The sequence below is a fragment of the Amblyraja radiata genome, chromosome 14 (genome assembly GCF_010909765.2).
Source record: "Amblyraja radiata isolate CabotCenter1 chromosome 14, sAmbRad1.1.pri, whole genome shotgun sequence".
In the NCBI taxonomy this organism is placed as follows: domain Eukaryota; kingdom Metazoa; phylum Chordata; class Chondrichthyes; order Rajiformes; family Rajidae; genus Amblyraja; species Amblyraja radiata.
In genome coordinates this window covers 7,867,132-7,890,425 of record NC_045969.1, presented here as the reverse complement: position 1 = coordinate 7,890,425, position 23,294 = coordinate 7,867,132, and the positions used below count along the sequence as shown (strand labels likewise).

The following is a 23,294-nucleotide window of genomic DNA, read 5'->3' as shown; positions in this document are numbered from 1 at the left end:
GTCTATCTTCTGTTTAAACCAGCAATGTGTATTGTTCCATGTTTTATGGAGAGTGAGGATGGTGAATTGTGGGTGGCCTACAAGGAACCAAATAAAATTGCAGTAGTTTTGCTAATGAATCACCTTTAAAAAAAAAAATTAGGTCATAGCCAAATGTTGATGGAAGATTTATACATACGTTGAATCAACATTCCACTATGTTCCCCCTTGCATCAGCTCAATATCACCTGTTCTAGACAACCCTGCTTATGAATGTAGACACAGACAATTTTGTGCTGAATCCAATGCATCAAATGTTATCAGCAGAAACCACAGAGAAGCAGGCTTTCCAAAACGTACCACGTTAAAGTTTTCATTTCCCTGTAAATGCCAAAAACTGCTGAGCTGTTAGAATTGCTTTAGCCTGGAAGAGGCAATGATTGTAATGGGATCACAGGGCCCCAGGTTCAAGCGAGCATGCTCACAGAAAGTTCATGCAAGGAACTGTAAACAATCCAGATTAATCAGCCTTGAGAGAAAAGGTTTATTTTAGGGGGATTTGGTGGATACATCATAATTGGAAACAGGTGTGCTCATAACCTAATCCGATCAACCAAAGAAAAAAATTAAATTGCACAAGACAGCTTTAAATAATTTAAACTATTAGTTTCAGTTTCTATGCTAACTTTAGTAAGGGAAATAAATTTGGAAGTGCTGAACTCAGAATTCACTCGTAAATTCGACACGGTTGATTCAGACTTGGAGCTGACGTTTTACCATCGGCTGTGCAATCCTTCAGTACAAAAATACTATAGATATTTTTAAGGCAGAGAAAGATAGATTCTTGATTAGCACAGGTGTCAGAGGTTATGGGGATAAGGCAAGAGAATGGGGTCAGGAGGGAGAGACAGATCAGCCACGATTGAATGGCGGAGTAGACTTGATGGGCCGAATGGCCTAATTCTGCTTCTATCCTTTATGAATTATTTTCCGGCAACACTTACGAGATCTATCAGTGGGGAAACCCACTATCAATCCATTTATTTCCATCCTTATCTTGATCGAGTCATCAATTATTTATACCTCAATATAAAAAGGTAGATGAATTTTTAACAGTTTGCAACTCTTCAAGAAAGTATCATCAATCACTCTGCAGTTGGTGATGCTGCAGCAAACTGATAAGAGATTATAGATATCAGCAAAATTAAATGAAAATAAAAAAACAGATATTGGATTCCAGGATGCATTACAAGAATTCAAAGCTAGTTCAGAGGTCCACAAAGCTTTTCAGTGATAAACAATTTACCGTAAATGGAGGAAAATAATTTAACCAGAGAATTACTGATGTTGCATTGAATCATCTGCTCCAGACCAATGGGTATAACTCAAGTCAGCACTTGTCTTTTAGCTGTTCACAGGAATTAGTCATCACGACACTGTTTCAGAGCCGAACGACTTGCTTTTTTCTGACTTGGTTTTTCTGAACCATCTCCATGGCAACAGTGGCTTCATATATTGGAATGGGTTCATCCAATTGAGGCCTGAAAAGAGACAAGCAGTTGGAAATGTCTAGACACTGGGCTAAGTCTCCACAATACCTTGTACCTTTCTGTGGAAGGCGAGGCTAGCTGCATATCCCGAAGCGTTAAAATAGTTGAAGATGATCACTCAACGTGCATTTTAAATACAATCACATGCAAGAAGACTAATATTTGCCTGATTTTCTGGCTGTATCTCAAAAGATTCTATGTAGTGCAACCATCTGTACATATACTTAAGCGCAGTAAAGTCTTAATTCCAGCAGCGAATGTTCCATTGCCAATTTATTATACAATTGCTTTTCCAAGTCGCACGCACTCGGAATTGATTATACGAATATCAAAATGTTTACCGGAATGTTCCGATGGACAGCTTCTCCATCACGTCCTTCAAAATATCTAGGCAACAGCATTCAGGCATAATAAGCCGTACTTGAGCATATATGGAACGACATCGGAATAAGAAATAATGCAGGAAGTATAGAACACAAAATTCTCCCATCTACGCAAACGCCTGCATATCAATTGATTATGCTCCGAAAATTACTTTGGCTGTTCTAGATATTCAGCAGCCATTTCACCGTTCAACACACAGAAACAGAGTCATGCAGCACAGAAATGGGCCCTTCGGCCCTACTTGCCTATGCCGACCAAGATGCCTTATGCACACGTCCCACCTGCCCATGTTTGGCCCAAATCCATCTAAACCTTTCCTATCCATGTACCTGTCCAAATGTCTTTTAAATGTTATAGTACCTGCCTCAACTACCTTCTCTGGCAGCTCATTCCATACACCAACCACCCTCCAAAAATATTGCCCTTCAGGTTATTTTAAACAAATTGTGAAAAATGAAACAAAAATCATTATTAGCCTAGAAAGAAATTTTTTTCAAGTGTATGAAAATATCAAAACAAAGGGTAGAGCCTTACAGCGCTAGAGACCTGGGTTCGATCCTGACTATTGCGTGCTTGTCTGTATGGAGTTTGTACGTTCTTCCCGTGGGTTTGCTCCAGGATCTTCGGTTTCCTCCTACACTCCAAAGATGTACAGGTTTGTAGGTTAATTGGTTTGGCATAAAATGTAAAATTGTCCCGAGTGGGCGTTGGATAGTGTTAATGTGCGGGGATCGCTGGTCGATGCAGACTCGGTTTGTCGAAGGGCCCGTTTCCACGCTATATCTCGAAACTAAACTAAAAGAAATTACATTGCAGAGATTAATCTTTCAAACAGAAAGGCCACGGGTTTGTGCCAAGTCAGCTGGTCATTGGCAGTGGAAGCAAGTGTGCTTCAAATGTCTGAAGTGAACCGTTGTTGGGATACAGTGATATTATAGGTGTGAAATACAAGCCAAAGTTAATATCATTGATTGATATTTAATCATTATTAACTGGATGTGTTAGAAATAATGTACAAAGGCAGGCTCTAGCTCGAACATGGTACTTCGTGCAACCGAAGAGCCAGCTACTCACTGTCTACACTCGTACACGAGTATTGAAAAAAAGCCAGGCAAGTTATTACTCTCATGAAGATCATGATGATTTATGGAAAAGTGGGTAAACATTGAAACTAATGTAAAGCTGGTCTGTTTAAAAAAATGTTGATCCACTAAAGCTTTGTTATTTTATATTTTTCAATACAAGGATTGCGACATAATACGCAACATAATTAACATTGCCTTTGTGGATACCATTGGAACAATCAAGTTGCAGATTTAAGTCATCTTACTGGCAGATTAAGCTGCAAAATGTATTAGTTTAGTTTAGTTTAGAGCTACAGCGCAGAAACACTCCCTTCGGCCCACCGAGTCTGCACTGACCTGCGCTCCCCGCACATTAACACCATCCTACACACACTAGGTATAATAGTTACATTTTTTTAAATACCAAGCCAATCTACCTACAAACCTGCACATCTTTGGAGTATGGGAGGAAACTGAACCACCGGGTGGCGCCAGCAGTGGCTGCCTCGCCAAGAGTCTGTCTGTCCTTTCCTTCTTTGTGTTCTAATTGTATTTAAAAGAATGTTTTTAATGTTCTTTAGCTTGTTTTATGTTGGGAGGAGGGGGGTGGGGGGAGTTGGGGAAACTTTTTCCACTCTCTTACCTCGACGAAGATGCGATTTTTTTCCCTATCGTATCTCCGTCCGCACTGCGACCTGACATCGAGGAGTTGCCGGCCTTTGCTGGAGACCGATTTTGAGAGCTCCACCGCGGTCGCCTGCGGACTTACCATCGCGGAGCTCGCGATCTCTTTGCCAGGGGTCGACCTCGGAGCTTCAACCGTGGGTGTAGGCGGAATTAACATCACGGAGCCCGCGGTCTCGGGGTAGAGACCGACTTCGGGATCTCCAAGCCGCGGGAGTTTCGATCGCCCCGACGGATGGTTCGACTGCCCCGACCGCGGGAGAATAAAGAGGAAGAAGATTGGACATTTTTGCCTTCCATCACAGTGAGAAATGTGGGGAATCCGCTGAGTGGATGTTTAAGTTAACTTTTATGCAGTTGTGTGTCTTGTCGGGGTTTTTTCGTATGGCTGTATGGTAATCCGCATATCACTGTACATTAATTGGTGCACGTGACAATAAAAGACCTGTGAAACTTTTGAGATCTCGGAGAAAACCCCCACGCAGGTCACGGGGGAGAACGTACAAACTCTGTACAGACAGCACCCGTAGTCAGGATCGAACCCGGATCTCCAGCGCTGTAAGGCGGCAACTCTAACTCTGCGCCACCGTACCACACTATCTTTGAATATGGTAACTAATCCACCCATGTCCCAATTGTCAACTCACAAATTTATTAAAAAAATTAAAATAGTAATCGGTTGGTTAAAACCAATGAGCGAATCTGCCTCCCTGCATCAAAAGTTGTGGGGAGAATATAGTACTGAATTTGACACTGTGGAATTGTGCCATTTAAATCAGTAACCCAGGCAATTCAATCTCCAACTTTTAATATCGCACTGGCATTGTAATAATGGGAATCACTAATGGGTGAGCAAAGCTGCATGCTTCAGTCATTTTGCTGCAGCTTTATTAAATTGTACGTCAGTTCTGAATACTAGTGAGGGTATTGTTTCCCATGGAAGTGGTGCCAACCAAGACCAACGCACTCTGGGTTGTTCGTCTGTAGAAAGGAGGGGAGAAAGTCCTCACAAAGGCAAAGTTTGTAAAAGGTTCTACAATTAGGCAAGCAGATGGGCATTTCTGCAGTAGCAGGCTCAGTTTCAGAATGGTACATTACCTTGCTTGCTTCAAGACCAAGGATGTAATATTGTGGCCAAAGAATATACTAGGCTGGGGGGGGGGAAGCAGAGTTCAAGACAGAATGAGGAATAAGGTTCCACAAACACAACTTAAGGCCCAAGAAAATCATTAAAAAGCAGGAGATAATTATTCCGTGTGCAGTGAAGGTTTATGCAATCTCAAAATTGATTCCACCAACCTAACAGCTCTGCAGATTATGCCTCTCTGCTAAACATGCCACATTAGTTTTCCAATCTTCCGTCATCACTCTTGCTTGCAGTTAAGAAAGATGAAAAAATTGTCATAGTCTCCTCAATTTCCTTCTTTTAACAGAATGGAAAAAACAAAAATTTGGATTTGATTTCAATTTGCAAGTATGTGGGAAGGAAAGAGGGGTGAAAAGAGCAATTTTAGGGGTATTAATAGTAATGAGGTCAATTTCAATAGTTATGGGAAAGAACATGATAAATAAGAGTAAATGTTCCAAATTGGAGAAAGACAAATTTTATCGAGCCGTAAAATGTACTGGAAACCACCAACTTATGTCGGAGCAGTAGCAGATAGTCAAAAAGCACATAAAATGGAATGCAGGGAAACCTGGTCTCAAGTCAAAGAAAGAGGTGGGACTGCCAAATTAGATTCCACAGGATGACATGGTACACAGAAGCTAGGATACACTTCTGAACTGAAGAAGGGTCTCGACCTGAAATGTCACTCATTCCTTCTCTCCAGAGATGCTGCCTGGCTCGCTGAGTTACTCCAGCTTTTTGTGCCTATCTGGGATACACTTCTATTTATTTACTCCCTTTTGTAGAGACAGTTAGCACTGCAGACGGCATAAAAGGGTACAGAGAGTAAAGGGATATGAGTACAGATATTAAAAGTGGTCACAAAAGCAAAAATGTAATGCATGAAAAATAATACTCGATAATAAAATCAAAAGTTCAAAGCATGATATATAGGCTCATGTTAAAAAAAGATGCTCTCTTACAAGAAATTTATTTTTCACTAAAAAAGTGTAATATTTGTGAACAACGAACAAGTGAAACAATCGAATCTCCAGCAATATCAACATGAAAATTAATGTGGATTGTAAATAACAAAAATAATGGTTATGGAGGCTCAGTCTTATCATCATTTTCAGCTTGATTTGTATCTTATACTTAACTATCCCTGGATCTTAGTAAAGGATACGCAGATACTTCCCTTGTTGCATGTTTGATAGTTGCCACACTTCCTCATTTAGAAATGAAATACTTGCTCCTTTATAAAATAAGAGTCGACTATCTGGTGGATCTAACTGCAATAGTAAAAAAAAAAATTTAAGCCTTTAGAGAGATACCAAGACATATTCAATAAACGATTAGTGGGCGACAAGGAGGCGCAGCGGTAGAGCTGCTGCCCTACAGCACCAGGGACCAGGGTTCGATCCTGACCACGGTTGCTGGTCTGTATGGAGTTTTATGTACTCACCTTGACCTGCGTGGGCTTTCTCCAGGATCTCTGGTTTCCTCCCACACTCCAAAGACGTGCAGGTTTGTAGGTTAATTTTCTTGATATAATTGTAAATTGTCCCTAGTGGGTGCAGGATAATGTTAGTGTGCAGGGATCGCTGGTCGGGCTTGATGGGCCCCGTTTCCTCGCTGTATCTCTTAACTAAAGTTTGTTGTAGACTAGAGCTTAATCATCACGTCATGCAGCAAAGAAAGAGGCCCAATGTGTCCCCATATACTCTGGTATATATTGATGAGGCTGAAGTACAGATGGTCGATTGCTTCAGGTGCCTAGGAATATCATACGCAATTTGTCCTGGACCAGCCACATCAAAGTAACAGCCAAGAAAGCAGACCAACGCCTCTACTTCCTTGGAAGGGTTAGGAATGTTCGACATGTCCCCAACAAGCTTAATTAGTACAGGTGTCAGAGGCTGTGGGGAGAAGGCAGGAGAAAGGGTTAGGAGGGAGAGATTTGTGGAATTGTGGAATTTGTGGAATTCCCTGCCACAGAGGGCAGTGGAGGCCAAATCACTGGATGGATTTAAGAGAGAGTTAGATAGAGCTCTAGGGGCTGGTGGAATCAAGGGATATGGGGAGAAGGCAGGCACGGGTTATTGATTGGGGACGATCAGCCGTGATCACAATGAATGGCGGTGCTGGCTCGAAGGGCCGAATGGCCTCCTCCTGCACCTATTTTCTATGTTTCTATAGATCAGCCATGATTTAAAAGGCGGAGTAGACGATGGGCCGAATGGTCTAATTCTACTCCCATTCCTTATGACCTTCTGAACAACCCTTTACTTTCACAGATGCACCGCAGAAAGCATTTCATCGGGATGCATCAAGTGCTCATTCGCGCTAATCTTTATACCAAGCCATTCATTTCTCCCACATTCCCATCGATAGGTGTAATGGTGATTTAGACTGATGGACTATTCAAGTTATGAATCAATTATTTTTATTGGTGATGAAAGTTGAGAGAGATATTGAAATGATACAATTAGGCCTTTGGTTAATTGCAACAAGCAGACAGCAACATCACATCATACAGAGAACTCAAAACACAAAATATCAGGCAATGTCTGCAAAGCGCATGCAATCAGATGTACAACTATTAATTTACAATTCTTCCCTTCACTCATTTGCTGCATGCTTATGTTGTTTTTCTAATTCTATGTAAATACTGATTTAACAAAGTTCACAATATACAAATGGGTCTGCCCCCACATTGATGTCTATGGCCACAGAAACCCCTCATCGCATGCATCAGAAAAAGATTAGTTTAATGGCATCGCATTCGGCACTGACGTTGTGGGCTGAAGGGCTTATTTCTGTGCTGTACTATTCTTTGTTCTTCCATCATTCTTAGTTTAGTTGAGAGATAGAGTGCGGAAACAGGCCCTCCAAGTCCGCGCCGACCAACGATCCCCGCGCACTAACACTATCCTACATACAAGGGACAATTTACCATTTTACCAAAGCCAATTACACTGCATACCTGTAGGTCTTTGGAGTGTGAGAGGAAACTGGAACACCCGGAGAAAGCCCACGGGGTCGCGGGGAGAACGTACTAACTCCGTAGACAGCACCCGTAGTCGGGATCAAACCCGTGTCTCTGGTGCAGTGGGGCAGCAACTCTACCGCTGCGCCACTGTGCCGCCCACAAAATAGAAGCGAGTCTGCGTCCACATTAATATTTATGGGCTCAGAAACCCCTCATCACATGCAGGCAGAGGAGATTATTTTAACGGCATCGCATTCAGCACAGACATTGTGGGCCGAAGGGCCTGCTTCTGTGCTGTCCTAATTTCTGTTCTTCCACCCTCCTTGATCTAACTGTTAGTGAATGCTTCCATTCTTCTCCCCTTCATCTGTTTATTTTACCATCATTTATTTGTAAGATCCATGCTAATTCATGGTCCATGGTAAATCGAATATCACTGTACCTTAATTGGTACACGAGACAATAAAAGACTTTTGAAACCTTTGAATTTAATAGCATTTTTTTAAATTTAAGATTGGATGATCATATAAGTCCTCCACAGCAGCTAAAAGGGTGAAACACATCAGCAGCCAGTACCACAAGCATTAAAATCTGGTACCTGAATGAAATGTAAAATAGTTATGGGGAGCTAAAACAGGAAAAATATTTTTAGAGAGCCCGATGCATTATGTAAAATAATTTTTTGATAAAACAGGCAAAGATATTAAATGCAACACTGCAATGAATGTTGATCTAGGGCAGCATTCCTGTTCTATGAGACACACCTGTAAAGTAAAACCCTGTCCTTCACCTGCAAGTTGCAAAAGCAAACATAAAACTATCACTTGTCTATTACGATTTATGGTCATATGTTTCACCCTCAAGATTAGTCAGTTCCACATATATTTCTGTGAGATAAATAATAATGAGATAAAAGAAATCAGGGGCCTTCCAATCCTGAACCCCCCCCCCCCCCCCACACCAGCAATTTTTCTCCCCATTCCAGCTTGCTATACAATTTTACATCTAATTTGTAATGTATTAGATCGGTTATAATTTCTCTCTACACAAACCAAAGGTTCCTTTTCGCGTTTAGGAATTACACAAGTGATCCGATTTCCTGTGGTGTCGCATTCAGTTTCCTGCGGAGAACTGCGATATTGACAAAGTACAAGAGACATTTCACAAGGAAAACTTTCTCTGTTACCTGGAGGTTCTCTTCTGTTGTTACCCAATGACCGGCGACAGCTAGAAGACTGAGGATGTCATGTTTATGTGGGAGATGTCGTTTGACAGCCGACTCGCCATCTTTGCTGTACAGCTGCACTATAAAACAAATGATCAAAACATATATATTCCATAGCAGCTAAATTCACCAGGTAAGCAAGAGCAAGCCAAGTCTGAAGAAGTGTCTCGACCCGAAACGTCACCTATTTCTTATCTCCAGAGATGCTGCCCGGCCCGCTGAATTACTCCAGCATTTGGTGCCTATCCATGCCAACAAGGTTTGATTCAGATTAAAATAAAATAAAACGTCATATAGCGTCATAAATGCTATAGTTAATAACTTTGTTAAAAGTTGACTTAACTAAATTAGATTTTTCTGCTCAGCAGTCATGCCAATACAAGCAAGCTTTACAGCATTAATTCCAATCTTTCCATTTCCAACTACAAAACCATCAAAATAGTCTGCATAGTAGTAAGAATGCATTCTGGCCTTTAATAATTTTGAATTATTTTAAAACAGACTTTATTTTCTGCACTCTATACACTGGTGTTTGCTGAAAAGGGACATAACTAAGCTTTTTCTAGCATCGTTCCAGTGTCACTCTGTAAATGTTTTGAGTTATAGTCAACCAAGATCCCATTTAATCCCATTAAAAACATTTTTTTTCTTCTAGACTTTGTTGATCTGTATCTAACACCCCAACCTGTCGCACAGCAGACACTCCTATATAGTTTGGCACACAGCAGTGCATTTTAACCCGAAGGGATAGCTTGGGGCCATGCCCGTATTTACATTGGAATAAAAAGTTTAAAAACATGAACCAAAGTTGCGGATACATCATTTTAACAGCTTCAATAGAGCATCACAGACAGACAATCCATTCACAGCAAGTGGGCTCATGTTTTACCTACTGAAGCTATGTGTAGTTATTTTAGCAGTCCTTCTCATTTTATTCTAATGCATTTGAGGTGTCAGACTGTGATATTGGCATCCAAAATTGGCAAGAAGGACAGAATAGTTAGGTGATTACATTCATAGCCCTGCTTGAAGGGCAAGCAGTGAAAGAGGAAAACTAACCTAGCATGCAAATCCCTCCAATGATTTATCTAACGACACCCCATTTCAATTTGTGCAATCTCAATGAAGATGTATTAAAATTACAATGACAGCATTTACTTACAGCAATAAAGGAAAACACCATTAGAAATTTGGTTAAATAGTTAGGATTACCAAATGATTTTAAAGTGTCATTTTAGTTATCTCAAAGTCTTGGTTGCTGAGACATCAAGACCATAAAGTGTTTAATTCCATTTGTGAATCTACCGAAATTGCTGTTGTCAGGTTAGCAGAAGTAGAACTGGTATTGGTATATGTGTAGGAAGGAACTGCAGATGCTGATTTAAAACCGGAGATAGACACAAATTGCTGGAGTAACAGGCAGCTTCACTGGAGAGAAGGAATGGGTGACATTTCGTGTCGAAATCCTTCTTCAGATGTATTGGTATATTATTGTAATGTGTACTGAGAGACTGAAAAACTTTGTTTTCCAGGCAGATTGTATCACACACAGTGCAAAGGAAAATAAACAGAGTGCAGAATATAATGTATCTTCAGAGAAAGAGCAGATTAAAAAATGCAAAGCCACAAGGTAGATTGAGAGATCGGGAATGGACCCTTATGCAAGGTCATTTCAAAAGTCTCATAACAGCAGGAGAGAAGCCATTCTTAAATTTGGTGGTATGCGCTTTCAAGCTTTTGTACCTATTGCTCAAAAGCAGGGGGAAGGGGAATGACCGGGTTGTGTGCAGTCTTTGAGGAAGTAGAGGAGTTGGTATGCTTTGTTGGCCATAGCTTTAATGTGGTTGGACCAGGATCAATTGTTGGTGAGAACTTGAAGCTCTTGACTTCAGATCTTCACTTCAGCACCTTTGAGGCAAACTGGGGCATGAAATTAATCCCACTTTCTGAAGTTAGTGACTAGCTGCTTTATTTTGCTAACATTGAGGGAAGAGGTTGTCATCATCACACCATACTACAAAGCTCTGCAACTTTTTCCGGCATCCATTTTGTCATTGTTTGAAATCAGGCCCCCAACAGTGGTGTCACCTGAAAACCTGTCAATAGAGTTGGGGCAGAATTTAGTCGCACAGTAGTGAGCATTTAGGGATCATAGCATGGGATTGAGATTGAACCTTGTGAGACACCAGTTTTGTGAATTATTGTTTTTGGTGCCTATCCTTACTGACTGCCATTTAGTTGTTTGGAAATCAATAATCTAGTTGCTGACGAGGGGAGGTCCAGGAATTTGGAGATGGGTTGACTAGGAATTATGTTGTTGATAGTGAATCTGTAAAGAATAAATAGGAATTTGGTGTTGGTATCCTTGTTATCCTATTGTTACAAGGATGAATGTAGGGCCAGGGAGAAGGCATTTTCTGCGGGACCTGTTGCAATAATAGGCAATTTGCCAGGCTGCCTTGGAAGCCGGAGTTGACAGGATGCCCACCACCATTTATCTGCTGTACTCATGTTCACTCATGTCATGGGGAAAATTGTGAGATATTGGCAGAGTGAACTCCAGAGAAAATGCACATAGGAATAGGTGGTTGGCTTCTCTTTACGACAAGAAAACTTGTTCATGCGTCATATCAGGGTTCATACATGAACACATTTAAATGAGGTGGCAAAGGACATTTGACATCAGTAGAACTCCACTGCAGTCATGGGCAAACAGCTTTCAGAACACCAAAGCCAAGGTCAACACTCGCAACAACATCCTGCGCAAACTGGTAAACTCAAAGTGGGGCGCTGATCCACCAACCATCCGTGCAACTGCCCTAGCCCTGTGCTTCTCCACAGCTGAATACGCGTGCTCAAGCTGGAGCCGCTCCCACCACACCAAACTGGTTGACACAGCCCTCAACGACACCTGCCGCATTATCACGGGATGCATAAAGACAACGCCAGTCCCGTGCCTCTACGCCCTAGCTGGTATTGCCCCCCCCCCATATCAGACGACCCATCGTCGCCCAAGACGAGCAGAGAGCACAGGAGATCGATACCAGGCACCCCCTGCACGGACACACAGCACCTCCACCCCGACTGAAATCCAGCCAGTTTCTTGCAGACAGTCCCACCTCTCCAGGCAACCAAAGAAACAGCAAGGACCAACATCTGGAAAGATGAATGGAACCAGCTCAACACACGAGCCCACGACTGGATGGAGAGAGGAATCACTCCGACTGAATGCCTCGCCAGCGGGCACGACCTCCCATGGCCAACCTGGAAGACCCTCAACAGATTACGAGTGAAGCAAGGGAGGTGCAAAGCACTTATGAAAGCATGGAACTACCAGGCAGAAGACACATGCAGCTGTGGAGCAGTACAGACAATGTCCCACCTACTGGAGTGTGACGACGCCCCCCAGTGCAGTCCCCAGGACCTGGCTGAACCGACCCGACCAGCTGTGACCTGCGCCAGATACTGGCAGAACGACATCTGAGTGCAACGGACTCGAAGAAGAAGAAGCTTTGAGTTGAAAGGAAGGGATTGCACACAATAGTGTTTGTACAAAGCATAATGTTACATAACAATCATCTTAAAGCATTAAAATCACAAGTTAAATTGAGCTGCAAAAATATTGCAGAACAAACCTCCACAATCCACCACAATGTTCACGCCTAGTCCACCCGTTTCTTCCATGCAGCTATCTACAAGGTCAACCTTACTGTCGGACACATTGATCACCCGGGCTGTGACAGAGCAGAAAGTCAATTAGTCTGCTGCTCTTTAGAATAGTATTCTCAGTAATTTAACAACAGGAAGGTAAACCTTTCCAATAAATAAGTTTAGTCAACAATAAAAAACAATGCATTATTAACTTTAAATTACAGCTAAACACTTGAGATTAACTATAAAACAGCAAGAGCAACCCAAATATTGAGATTAAAAAGATGAAAGTGTGACAGTACAGGTAGATAATTGACAAGCAAGTGTTGTAGTTTGCAACATCCAAGATCCTAAAGGGGTTTTCCCCAAAATCAAATTCACCATGAAAGGTTCTACCTAAATTGGTACCTTCAAACTTGATTATTAACTAGACTGAATTATAATTAAAAGTATAAAGAGCTGATCTAAACAATGATTAAATTAAATTGTGACAGACATGGAAGGGCAGGTTGATCTGTGGTGGCAGAAGCAGAGAGCTGCTGGGATCAGAGTGATGTACAACGGTCTCTGCTGGTGTAACTGTCTGCATTCTGAGTAACTTGGTCTCAGAACTGATGAAGTAGACTCCAAATTATAGACAGTGCAGTGTATCAAAGAAAAGAGAAAGTTATCTGGACAGCTTATTCCAAGAGGCTGTCTCACCTCAGATGCTGCAGATTTGTCACTGGACAGGTTTGGGAAAGGAGGCTGTGACAGTAAATAAGGCTGTTAGAGAGATACAGCAGAATACTTTTGAGGAGCCTCAAACATATACATTATCATTTGGCTATTCGGTCATCATTTTGTATCTCTCAGTGAAAATTATCCACTTTTCTTTTAAATGGGAAAAAACACATTTCCATTTATTTTTTGAGGAAATAAATATATTTTGAGGATTTATTGAGGAAATAAATGTATTTGCTCTTGTATTTTATTTTCTCTAATTACTCTTATTGAGAAAATAAAAACGTTTCCTCAAGGAAGATCAGGGGTTAACTAAGTCTGAAGAAGAGTCTCAACCCGAAACATCACCCATTTCTTCTATTCAGAGATGCTGCCCGTTCCCGCTGAGTTACTCCAGCATTTTGCGTCTATCTGGGGTTAACTAAAGCAGTTAACATTGGCATCAATTTAAAAAACACATAATATTCTCAGAAAATAAATGGTAGGCCGGAAGACTAGCAAAATCCACAAAAAAATCTAGAATAGATGAAGAAGCTAGCAAAAAATATGCAAACAAGAGTTTCTACACATTTGCAGACAGGAGTTGAAGGAACCCAGTACACATTAGCCAAATTTGCTGAAAATACAAAAACAGATGGCAAAATAAGTTGTGAGGAAGATAAGATATGCCAAGTGATACTGATATTTTAAGTAATGAGGAAAGACTTGGCAGATGGAGGATAATGTGGGGGAAATTCAACCTATCAATGTTGAACGGGAAGAATAGAAAAAGGAGAAGAAGTGCAAAGAGGCCACATAATGTATTTGGATATTCTCAGTTAGATAGAGCTCTAGGGGCCAGCAGAATCAAGGGATATGGGGAGGAGGCAGGCACGGGTTACTGATTGTGGATGATCAGCCATGATCAAAATGAATGGCGGTGCATGCTCAGAGGGCCAAATGGCCTCCTCCTGCACCTATTTTCTACACATGAAAAACACAGCGGGTTCAGAAAGTAAACCAATTTTATTCTGTGCTATGAGATTGTAAAAACTAAAAGGATTGCTAAGTTTTCTGTCTCCAAGAAGGTTTTTACTGATTAGTGCAAATACTGATCTGCAAAAAATGGATCCGAAATTACATAGTGACTCGGTGCATAAATGACGGCTATTCTCCTGAAGTACCTGTACTAAATAATCAAAGCATTTAGTATACCTATAATTATAACGAAACATGGTTTGTTCCGCTAACTACAATGATTTGTGGATTAATTTTTTAAAAGTTATTAAAACATTCAATAAATGTTTTTTGTGCTGCATAATGGTTGGTTATTATTCAAATTACACTGCCCACATAATACATATACAGCTGTAAATTTTGTGACTGATTAAAGAGAATGGTATTTCATACCCATCACTTGGATTGTGTAGAAAGGAACTGTAGATGTTGGTTAATACAGAAGATAGACCACAAAGTGCTGGAGTCTGCAAATGGTGGTTTATATAAGGATCCTGACCCGAAACATCAACCATCTTGTTTCTCCATAGATGCTGCTTGACCCGCTGAGTTACTCCAGCACTTTGTGTCCACCATCACTTGGATTATTTTGTTCTCCGAACAGATAAAATGTGAACCACAGACTAACTCGCTGATAAATAAGGTTAAAATATTTCTAATGGGGTTTAAATATTAATGAATTTGATACACTTGGAAGACAACTTCAGGGTTAATTTCTTTCTGTCCCTAAAATACTAATGGTCCATTAAACTATTAAACTGCATTGAGTCGAAGAACTAGTTTTGGTTGGGGAAGTGCTGAAGGAGAGGTGGAACATGTATTGAAGTTTACATGCATGGACACAAAAATTCAGACGTTAAAGTGTAACCTGAGCAGTACCAAACTTGATAAAGAAAGAACATTATTCTGCTTAATGTCAATGCTATGCTCATTTTGAAGTTGTAGTGCATTTTAGGAGCTCAGATATTTCTTCTGGCACCTTAAAATGACAGGACTTGAAACAAATCGCAGTATGGTATGCAGAATCGTTTTGGGAGAAATGACCGAGAAACTGCATGCTCTCACATGTTGGACCGTTTAAAAGTCAATCACATACTTTCATCTCAAAGGAGAAAAAAAATAATAGATTCCTTTCCTTTTCTGGGTACTTGGAACACAGAAAAGTACAGCACAGGAAAAAGGCCCTTCAGCCCACGATGTATGTGCCAGACATGATGCCAAGATAAATGAATCTCATCTACCTGCGCATGATCCATATCCATGAGAATATCTAAAAGCCTTTTAAATGCCACTATCATATCTGCCTCCACAAAACCCCCGGCATTATGTTCCACCCACCAATCTTTAAAAATAAAACTTGCCCCACACATCTCCTTTGAACTTTGCCTCTCTCACCTTTAATGCAGAGATTGATAGATTCTTGATTAATATGGGTGTCATGGGGAGAAGGCAGGAGAATGGCGTTGTGGAGGAGAGATAGATCAGCCACGATTGAATGGCAGAGTAACTTGATGGGCCGAATGACCTAATACTGCTCCTATCACTTCTGAACCTTAAAGTTATGTCCTCTAGTCTTCGACATTTCCACATGGGGAAAAAGGTTCTGACTGTCTATCCTATCGATGCCTTATGTAGGCAATGTAATATTTGTTTGCTTATCTTTTAGGTCACGATTGCAGTTTTATAGAAAAGTTAAATGAAATAAAAATAATTGCAATATAAACCCCAGAACACTTCATAATAATTTATGTGGAATTTGATTAATTTCCATGGACTACGAGCCTGAATATTTTGGTTGGAAAAAAATTCTGAATGACATAATTAATATCTAGAATACCACTTCTTTAGATACGTCCAACAAAGGTAGGAGTATTACCCGAATGATGATGCAACACTGCTGCTGAATCACCAATACACTGTGATACAAATGCACCCTTTTATATAAATGAGAGATCCAACTTAAGCAAATGGGAAGAAAATAACTTCTGGCTTTTGGTTTAAAAATGCAAGGTTTATCAAAAGAATGGTTTACATTACTAAACGACAGTGACTTACCTACCAATGATTGTCGGATGCCTTAGGTAATACAGCCATAAGTTGACCAAAGACAAGAAACAGAGGAGAGAACAAAGTGAAGAACTGGAAAATGACCCATCAAAACAATAATATAAAAATCACTGTGCAAATCATGTTCATTGTTGCAATATGATAAATGTTTCATTCGGATAACAAGAATCCAACAAAACTGATTTAGGTTAAATTTTATACTTTTTGCTGTCAATTTCACATGGCCCATCTCGAATTCTTCCTTAACCTCCAACTGTATCTTTGGAGCATGTAGCAATCTCTACCTATTATTAGGCCGCTGATTCTAACAACTACCTTGACTAATCTCTTTCCACATTCTGCTTCCTGAATATCTCCATTTATCCTCCCAGTATCTTCTACATTTGTACAGAGTTTATTAATGAATGCCAAACAGTTGTGCTCGACGCCAATCACTGTGGAATACCACAGGGCTACAGGCATCCAACCACAAAACCAACCCTTCACTTCATGTCTCCAACTAGCAAGCCACGTTTGGACTTAATTTACCAACTGTTTTGCATCCCATGAGCTCTTATCAATTGAACCAGTGTTACATGCAAGATCTAATCTGAAGGTCTTTCAATTGTCCATGTAGACTGGCATACACTGCATTGCCTTAAAAGAAAAGTAAAATTAATCAGACAGGATCTCTCACCAAACTCACACCGATTATCCCTGATTAGCTCCTGCCTTCCCAGGTTCAGATTAGTCACTTCCCCCAATAGCTCTCATCTCACTGATTTTGGATTCACTGGTCTGCAATTACCTGTTGTCACACTTGAATAAAACGTTAAGATTTTTCATTTGCCTAGAATTGGAATTGTAACCATGTTCAAGCAGAAAATCAAACATTAGTTGCTGGGTAATAAGGGACAGGATATGATTGTTTGCATCTGAAGTAACGTCAGGAGTAATGCACAGCTGCAAATTCCGTTCAGGCACATCATCAGCTGTAAATCAGATGAGTCAGTCTGGTGGGACAGATAGCTTGTCTAATTGTTTTCCTCCTGAATGTTCCATTGTTGGGATACCATCTCGATCTCGGGGGATGAGCAAGAAATTGTTCCCCATTTTACTGTCACGTTTAACTCCAACACTGCTGAAGCCTTCCTAGTTTATTCAATATGCAGCTGAGGCAGTCGACTCAGAATTATTGTTTTTAAGCAAGCTAAACTCAACTGAACCACCAGTAGGGGTTCAAAATGGATGCAAGGATAATTGGTCATTTGCAAACAGCAAAACCTACTCAATAGGCTTGTACTAATAAGAGTCAAGTAAGAGTCACACCTCATCAGTGACAGGCAATAACAGAAGAAGGGTCTCGACCCGAAACATCATCTATTCCTTTTCTCCGGAGATGCTGGCATTTAGCAACAGCGCAATTGTCAATAACTCGCACTACCATGGTTATCACTGACCACAAGGTAAACTCACACACAGTACTGTGTAGGAGGGAACTGCAGAAGAATCTCAAACCAAAATGTCACCTACTCCTTTTCACCTGAGACTCTGCCTGACACACTGAGTTACTCCAGCATTTTCTGTCTATCTTCCACATAGATACAGTGGCAGGCCAGAGGCCTGGTATTCTACAGTGGGTAACTCACCCAAATCTCTGTAGATTATCCGCCATCTATAAGCCATGTTAAGAGTAAAATAGAATGCTCTCTATTTTCCTTAAAGAGCAACAATAATTCCTCCAACAATAATTGAGCAACTTGAAGCTATGCACTCCTATTCCTCATATGGTGCAACTGCAACATGCCAATTGCAAGATGCATGGCAGAAGCTTGCCACAGTTTCTTGGCCAATCTTTAACAAAACAATAACCTGGAAGACCTGGGAGGCCAAGGGCAGCAGGGGCATGTGGACATTTGCAAGTTCTCTTCTCGGTCACAGTCAGATCACAAAATATTTCACCATTCCTTCACAGTTGGACAGACCCATATCAAAGCATAATAAGTAGGGACAGGAGTATGCCATGTATAGGAAAGAACTGCAGATGCTGGTTTAAATTGAAGGTAGACTCAAAATGCTGGAGTAACTCAGCGGGCAGGCAGCATCTCTGGATTGTCTGAACAAGGGTCTCGACCCGAAACGTCACCCATTCCTTCTCTCCAGAGATGCTGCCTGTCCCGCTGAGTTACTCTTGCATTTTGTGTCTATCGCAGGTGTATGTCATGCAGCTGCTTAAAGTCTCTGATCCGTTCATCAAGTTTGAGATTGATCTTCTGCCTCAGTGCCATTTCCAACTGTATTGCAATGATTGTTTAATAATTAAGAATAAGGGTTAGGCCATTTAGGACTGAGATGAGGAAAATCTTTTTCACCCAGAGAGTTGTGAATCTGTGGAATTCTTTGCCACAGAAGGCAGTGGAGGCCAATTCACCTGATGTTTTCAAGAGAGAGTTAGATGTAGCTCTTAGGGCTAAAGGAATCAAAGGATATGGGGATAAAGCAGGAACGAGCTACTGATTTTAGATGATCAGCCATGGTCATATTGAATGGCAGTGCTTGCTCGAAGGGCCGAAAGGCCTACTCCTGCATCTATGTTTTTTCTATGTTTCTATGATGATCTTATCAAGTGTTTTTTTTTGGCAACGAGGGTAAAAATTATTTCCAAATTCGTTCAAAATTAAAAATGTGAAGTGTGTCAAAGTTGTAGCTCGCTGTATGTAACAGGAATGCGTAAATGGTGCTGAATTTTGACTGGTTGGTTGCATTGGGATTGCCCATCACTCCTTCTATTTGCCATTCATATTGTCTATATTAATATTTAATATCTTCAGTTCATGGATGGTAACCAAGGGACTTCTACCATCAGCTCAAATGGAAATGGGTTTTAAAATAAACACATGAAAACACCATTATAAATGGGATTTATTTGAATGCATTAACATTGTCAGAAATCCAGATATATAAACCTGCACTTTAAATTGTAATAGCAAATTGCACACATCTGTATATCAATCACATTTCTGATTTTGATGTCGTTGCTTTTGGGAATTCCTCAGCGTTCCAAAGAAACAAATATTTCAACAAATGAAACCATTCTCAAAAGGCTGCTTCACTAATCTTTCAGAAGGTCAACCTGCACATAAAGCAGCATACTTTGCAGAATTCCACAGAACAGATTGCAATTGTTACCCATATAAATTCTCAGGGGTCAATAAAATAACCATTAGCATCTTTACATTTTTTCTACATAACCAACTCTACGGTGATACTTACCATTACATTGCTATTTTGGCTCTGTGCAAAATATATTAAGCGCAAGAGGCATGACAATCATGACAGTGGTCAATTCACTGTGGCGATCTATTGAAGAGATCGTTCAAGATGAGTTGGCTGCTAATGAGTTCAGGGTCACCAGGAATAACTGGAGGGACATCAAATTTGAGTTCTGGGTCTGAAAGCTTCATTGGAGTATGGGGTATTATACTTTAACAATGATCCCCAGTTGAATTTGAACTAAGGTTTTTGCTCCCGAGAGCCAAATCAGATTATATTACAGCACTATTGTTAGAGTCTAATGTTTATCCTCTTAATTACTTGGCATTGACCAGTTCCAACATGAACACGACAAGCAGAAGATGTGGATCTGCTGTTGAGACTGTATATCTCAGGTAAATATCTGGGGGCGACACTGTGGCGCAGAATGCTGTCTTACAGCATCAGAGACCCTGGATTGATCCTGACTATGGGTGCTGTCTGCATGGAGTTTGTACGTTCTCCCCGTGACTGCATGAGTTTTATCCAGATGCTCCGACTTCCTGCCACTGTACGAAGACATACAGGTATGTTGGTTAATTGGCTTTGGTAAAAATTGTATATTGTCCCGAGTGTGTAGTATAGTGGCAATGTACGGGGATTGCTGGTCGGCGGGAACTCGGTGGGTCGGTTTGTGCTCTGTATCCCTAAAGTCTACAATCTCGCTGTAAAATTGTTTCTTATACAGAGGCACCACAGGATTTCAGACCTGTCGTGTGAAGGAGATGCTGAGGCTGGTTTTACATAGATATGGAGAGGACTGGCTCAGTGAGAATAGGCAACATCTATCTAGAATGATCAATCACTTGGGAAAGATGATGAGGAAGCAAATCGGAATACAATACAACACAATGTCAGTACCTTGAACAACAGCAAATCTCAAAGTACAAACACTGGTATTTTATAGGACTATTTTATTTTAATACTAGCTAGCCATAACATCTTGTAAGTTATATATTATTTTCCCCATTTATTAAATATTTTTCTTCACAATAACACAAAATAATTTCGACAGAAGGCCACCCAAACCAAAACCAGCACATACCAACTGTTGGCCTTAATTCTTCCAAATACTTTTTGTCCTCATTGTTGTGTACAGTAGAAATTATTTTGGCTCCTCGATGATGAGCCAATTGAATCACTATGGTACCAAAAGGCTGGAAAAGAGAACGATAGGACAGATCTTTAGCCAATATTCAGCAGTGTGAAATATTACCTATGGTAGCATTTACAAGAACTATTCTTTTTCTGTTCACACCAATCGCAAGAAACGTGTGCTAATCCACACAAATAGGAAAGTTAAACTCCTTATCCAAGAATAATTGATTCTGTTCCTTTTTTAATCTAATCTTGTTACAACTGTAGATTTAGCATACAAGGGCAAGGAAAATGTTCCTCCCTCCCATAAATAAAAGCATACTGCCAACACTTCAACATTATAACAAAAAGATAATTAGGGGAGAGAAAGCAGGTGAGCTAAGAGCACGAATGAATCAAATAGCATTGAAAGACCGAAGACAAACTAACATATTAAATAAATACATCTTAGAATCCTTTACGAAGGAGAATAACAATGTTTAGATTTTGCTGGGCTTGCAACGATAATAAATACAAAGCTGTGGGTAAATACATGGCATGGGTAGATAAAAAGGAGCAATGTCTTCTCAATGTTATGTATTATTTGTACAATACTCAAGGTTTAAGTATTAGATACTGTCTTGCTTGCCACTATTAATTTATGTACAAGGACTTTCAAAACCACATTGGTCTTTCCCTCACCCTGGATTGTGCGTTACGCAGAGTGGAATTCAAATATCTTGTTCCTTCACGGAAGCATTTAGCAATAACTATCTTTGGCTAACAATAACCAATTTTACAAATAAAAGAAAAACATGTTAATCTTCTCTTCATTTGGAATTAAACACAATGCACTTATTTGGCATTAAGCTGCATGATTGCAAATAAATAATCAAAATTGCCTGGGTATTTAATTGAAAATATTACAACCAGCAATTGCCAAGTTCACAGTTGCATTTTATTCAAATACTAGCTTCAACCAGCAATAGTATTAATATAATATAATATAAAATAATATTAATATTTTAATTTGTCAGCAAAACTAAATGAGCATTTTCCCTGAGACTCTGCGAACTACATAAACGTGATGACAATGACTATCAATGCTGGTCCAGTTCTGCAACTGTCATTATGTGTCTATTGTGTACAACTATTCCTCATTTTGCACAAAAAGCTGCATTATGTGTCAGACATAATTGCCCATAAAGTTTACTACCTCTCAGCTTAGTATTTAATGCAGAAGCCTATTAATTGCTGCAGTTCCATTTTTCTTGCTTCCATATCGATAGGAAAAGGCAATCCAAGGTTATCCTCTCACAGGAGAATAATACACTTTGAATGCTCAGTGCTTGAGTTCTTGGAGTGTTTCAACACAAACAAAAAGGGTTTCAGCAGCAGTTTTAAGCAAAGGATTTCTAGTAGTTATCAGCATATGTGTATTTTTTTTTCAATTGATCATGTTAGCTGCACAGTCGGCCATATGTTTTCTCCAAAGAAAATTTCTAACAGACAAATCTAAAATTATTAATTTTTAATTATAAAATTTCAAATCCCACTCCAATTTATACAAGGGGAGACTTGGTCTGAAGAAGGGTTTCGACCTAAAACGTCACCCATTCCTTCTCTCCAGAGATGCTGCCTACCCCGCTGAGTTACTCCAGTTTTTTGTGACCATCTTGGGAAAAAAAGACTTATCTGGCAAAGTTTACATGTGCAAAAATAACCATTTAATCACCTCACTTTCTAATTTAGTTTGTTACTGTCACAGTGAAAAGCTTTTTGGTTGTGTGTTATCGAGTCAGCCAAAAGACTATGCATGATGACAATCAAGCCATCCACAATGTATATATATCCTGTGCCAGTCTCCTTTTGTATTGTCCTGGAATTTTCAGTTCGTTGCTAATATTGCCAGTCCATAAATGTAGCAGTGTTGTTGCTGTTGCCGTTGCTGAGCTCCAGGGACACAGGTTAAATCCTGATCCCAGGTGCTGCTTGCATGTTTTCTCCACAACAGTCAGAGTTATTTGTTGCACAACTTGTATGGATTTAGCAACACAATCAGGACCAGCTTCTTCCCTACAGCAATCATGGCTTAAGCTCATAAGCCATGAACTACAATATAATATTATTATTATTATTATTATTGCAGTTATTGGGGGGTTTTCTGAGTTTTTGTTATATTATTTATTATGATTACATATTCTGTTGTGCTACAGCAAGTACAAATTTCATTGTTCTATCTGGGACATATGACAATAAAACATTCTTGATTCTTGACATTTCATTGTAAATCATTCAGTCAACAACAGGTTACAGCAGATAGATTACGAGCCTGATAAAAATTCAATATAGTAATTACAGAAAGCATTAGATATTAAATGATGATAAATTTGTAGTTATAGGAATTACTCCTAACAGTTAAAGAATTAGACTGAACAAGGTTGTTATTTTTGCGGGTAGATCGGTGAATCTCCAGTTTATTATTCTGTGAGTGTACACGGCT

The 23,294-nt window shown here is 40.0% G+C and overlaps 1 protein-coding gene across 2 annotated transcripts in view; it reads right to left on the bottom strand.

Moving 5' to 3' along the window:
- Nucleotides 1-503: 503 nt before the first annotated feature.
- The window catches only part of cryzl1 (crystallin zeta like 1), a 39,162-nt gene continuing 16,371 nt past the window's right edge, over nt 504-23,294 (bottom strand). Inside the window, exons 8-14 of one of the 2 annotated variants that reach the window (XM_033032426.1) lie at nt 20,760-20,871; nt 16,412-16,432; nt 12,622-12,720; nt 8,948-9,066; nt 5,956-6,061; nt 1,871-1,916; nt 504-1,520 (exon numbers count right to left, since the gene is read on the bottom strand). In XM_033032426.1, coding sequence (XP_032888317.1) covers nt 1,421-1,520; nt 1,871-1,916; nt 5,956-6,061; nt 8,948-9,066; nt 12,622-12,720; nt 16,412-16,432; nt 20,760-20,871 — 603 coding nt within the window. In that variant the 3' untranslated portion in view covers nt 504-1,420. The remainder of the gene's footprint in view (nt 1,521-1,870; nt 1,917-5,955; nt 6,062-8,947; nt 9,067-12,621; nt 12,721-16,411; nt 16,433-20,759; nt 20,872-23,294) is intronic. The other variant, XM_033032427.1, reaches the window with a different exon arrangement.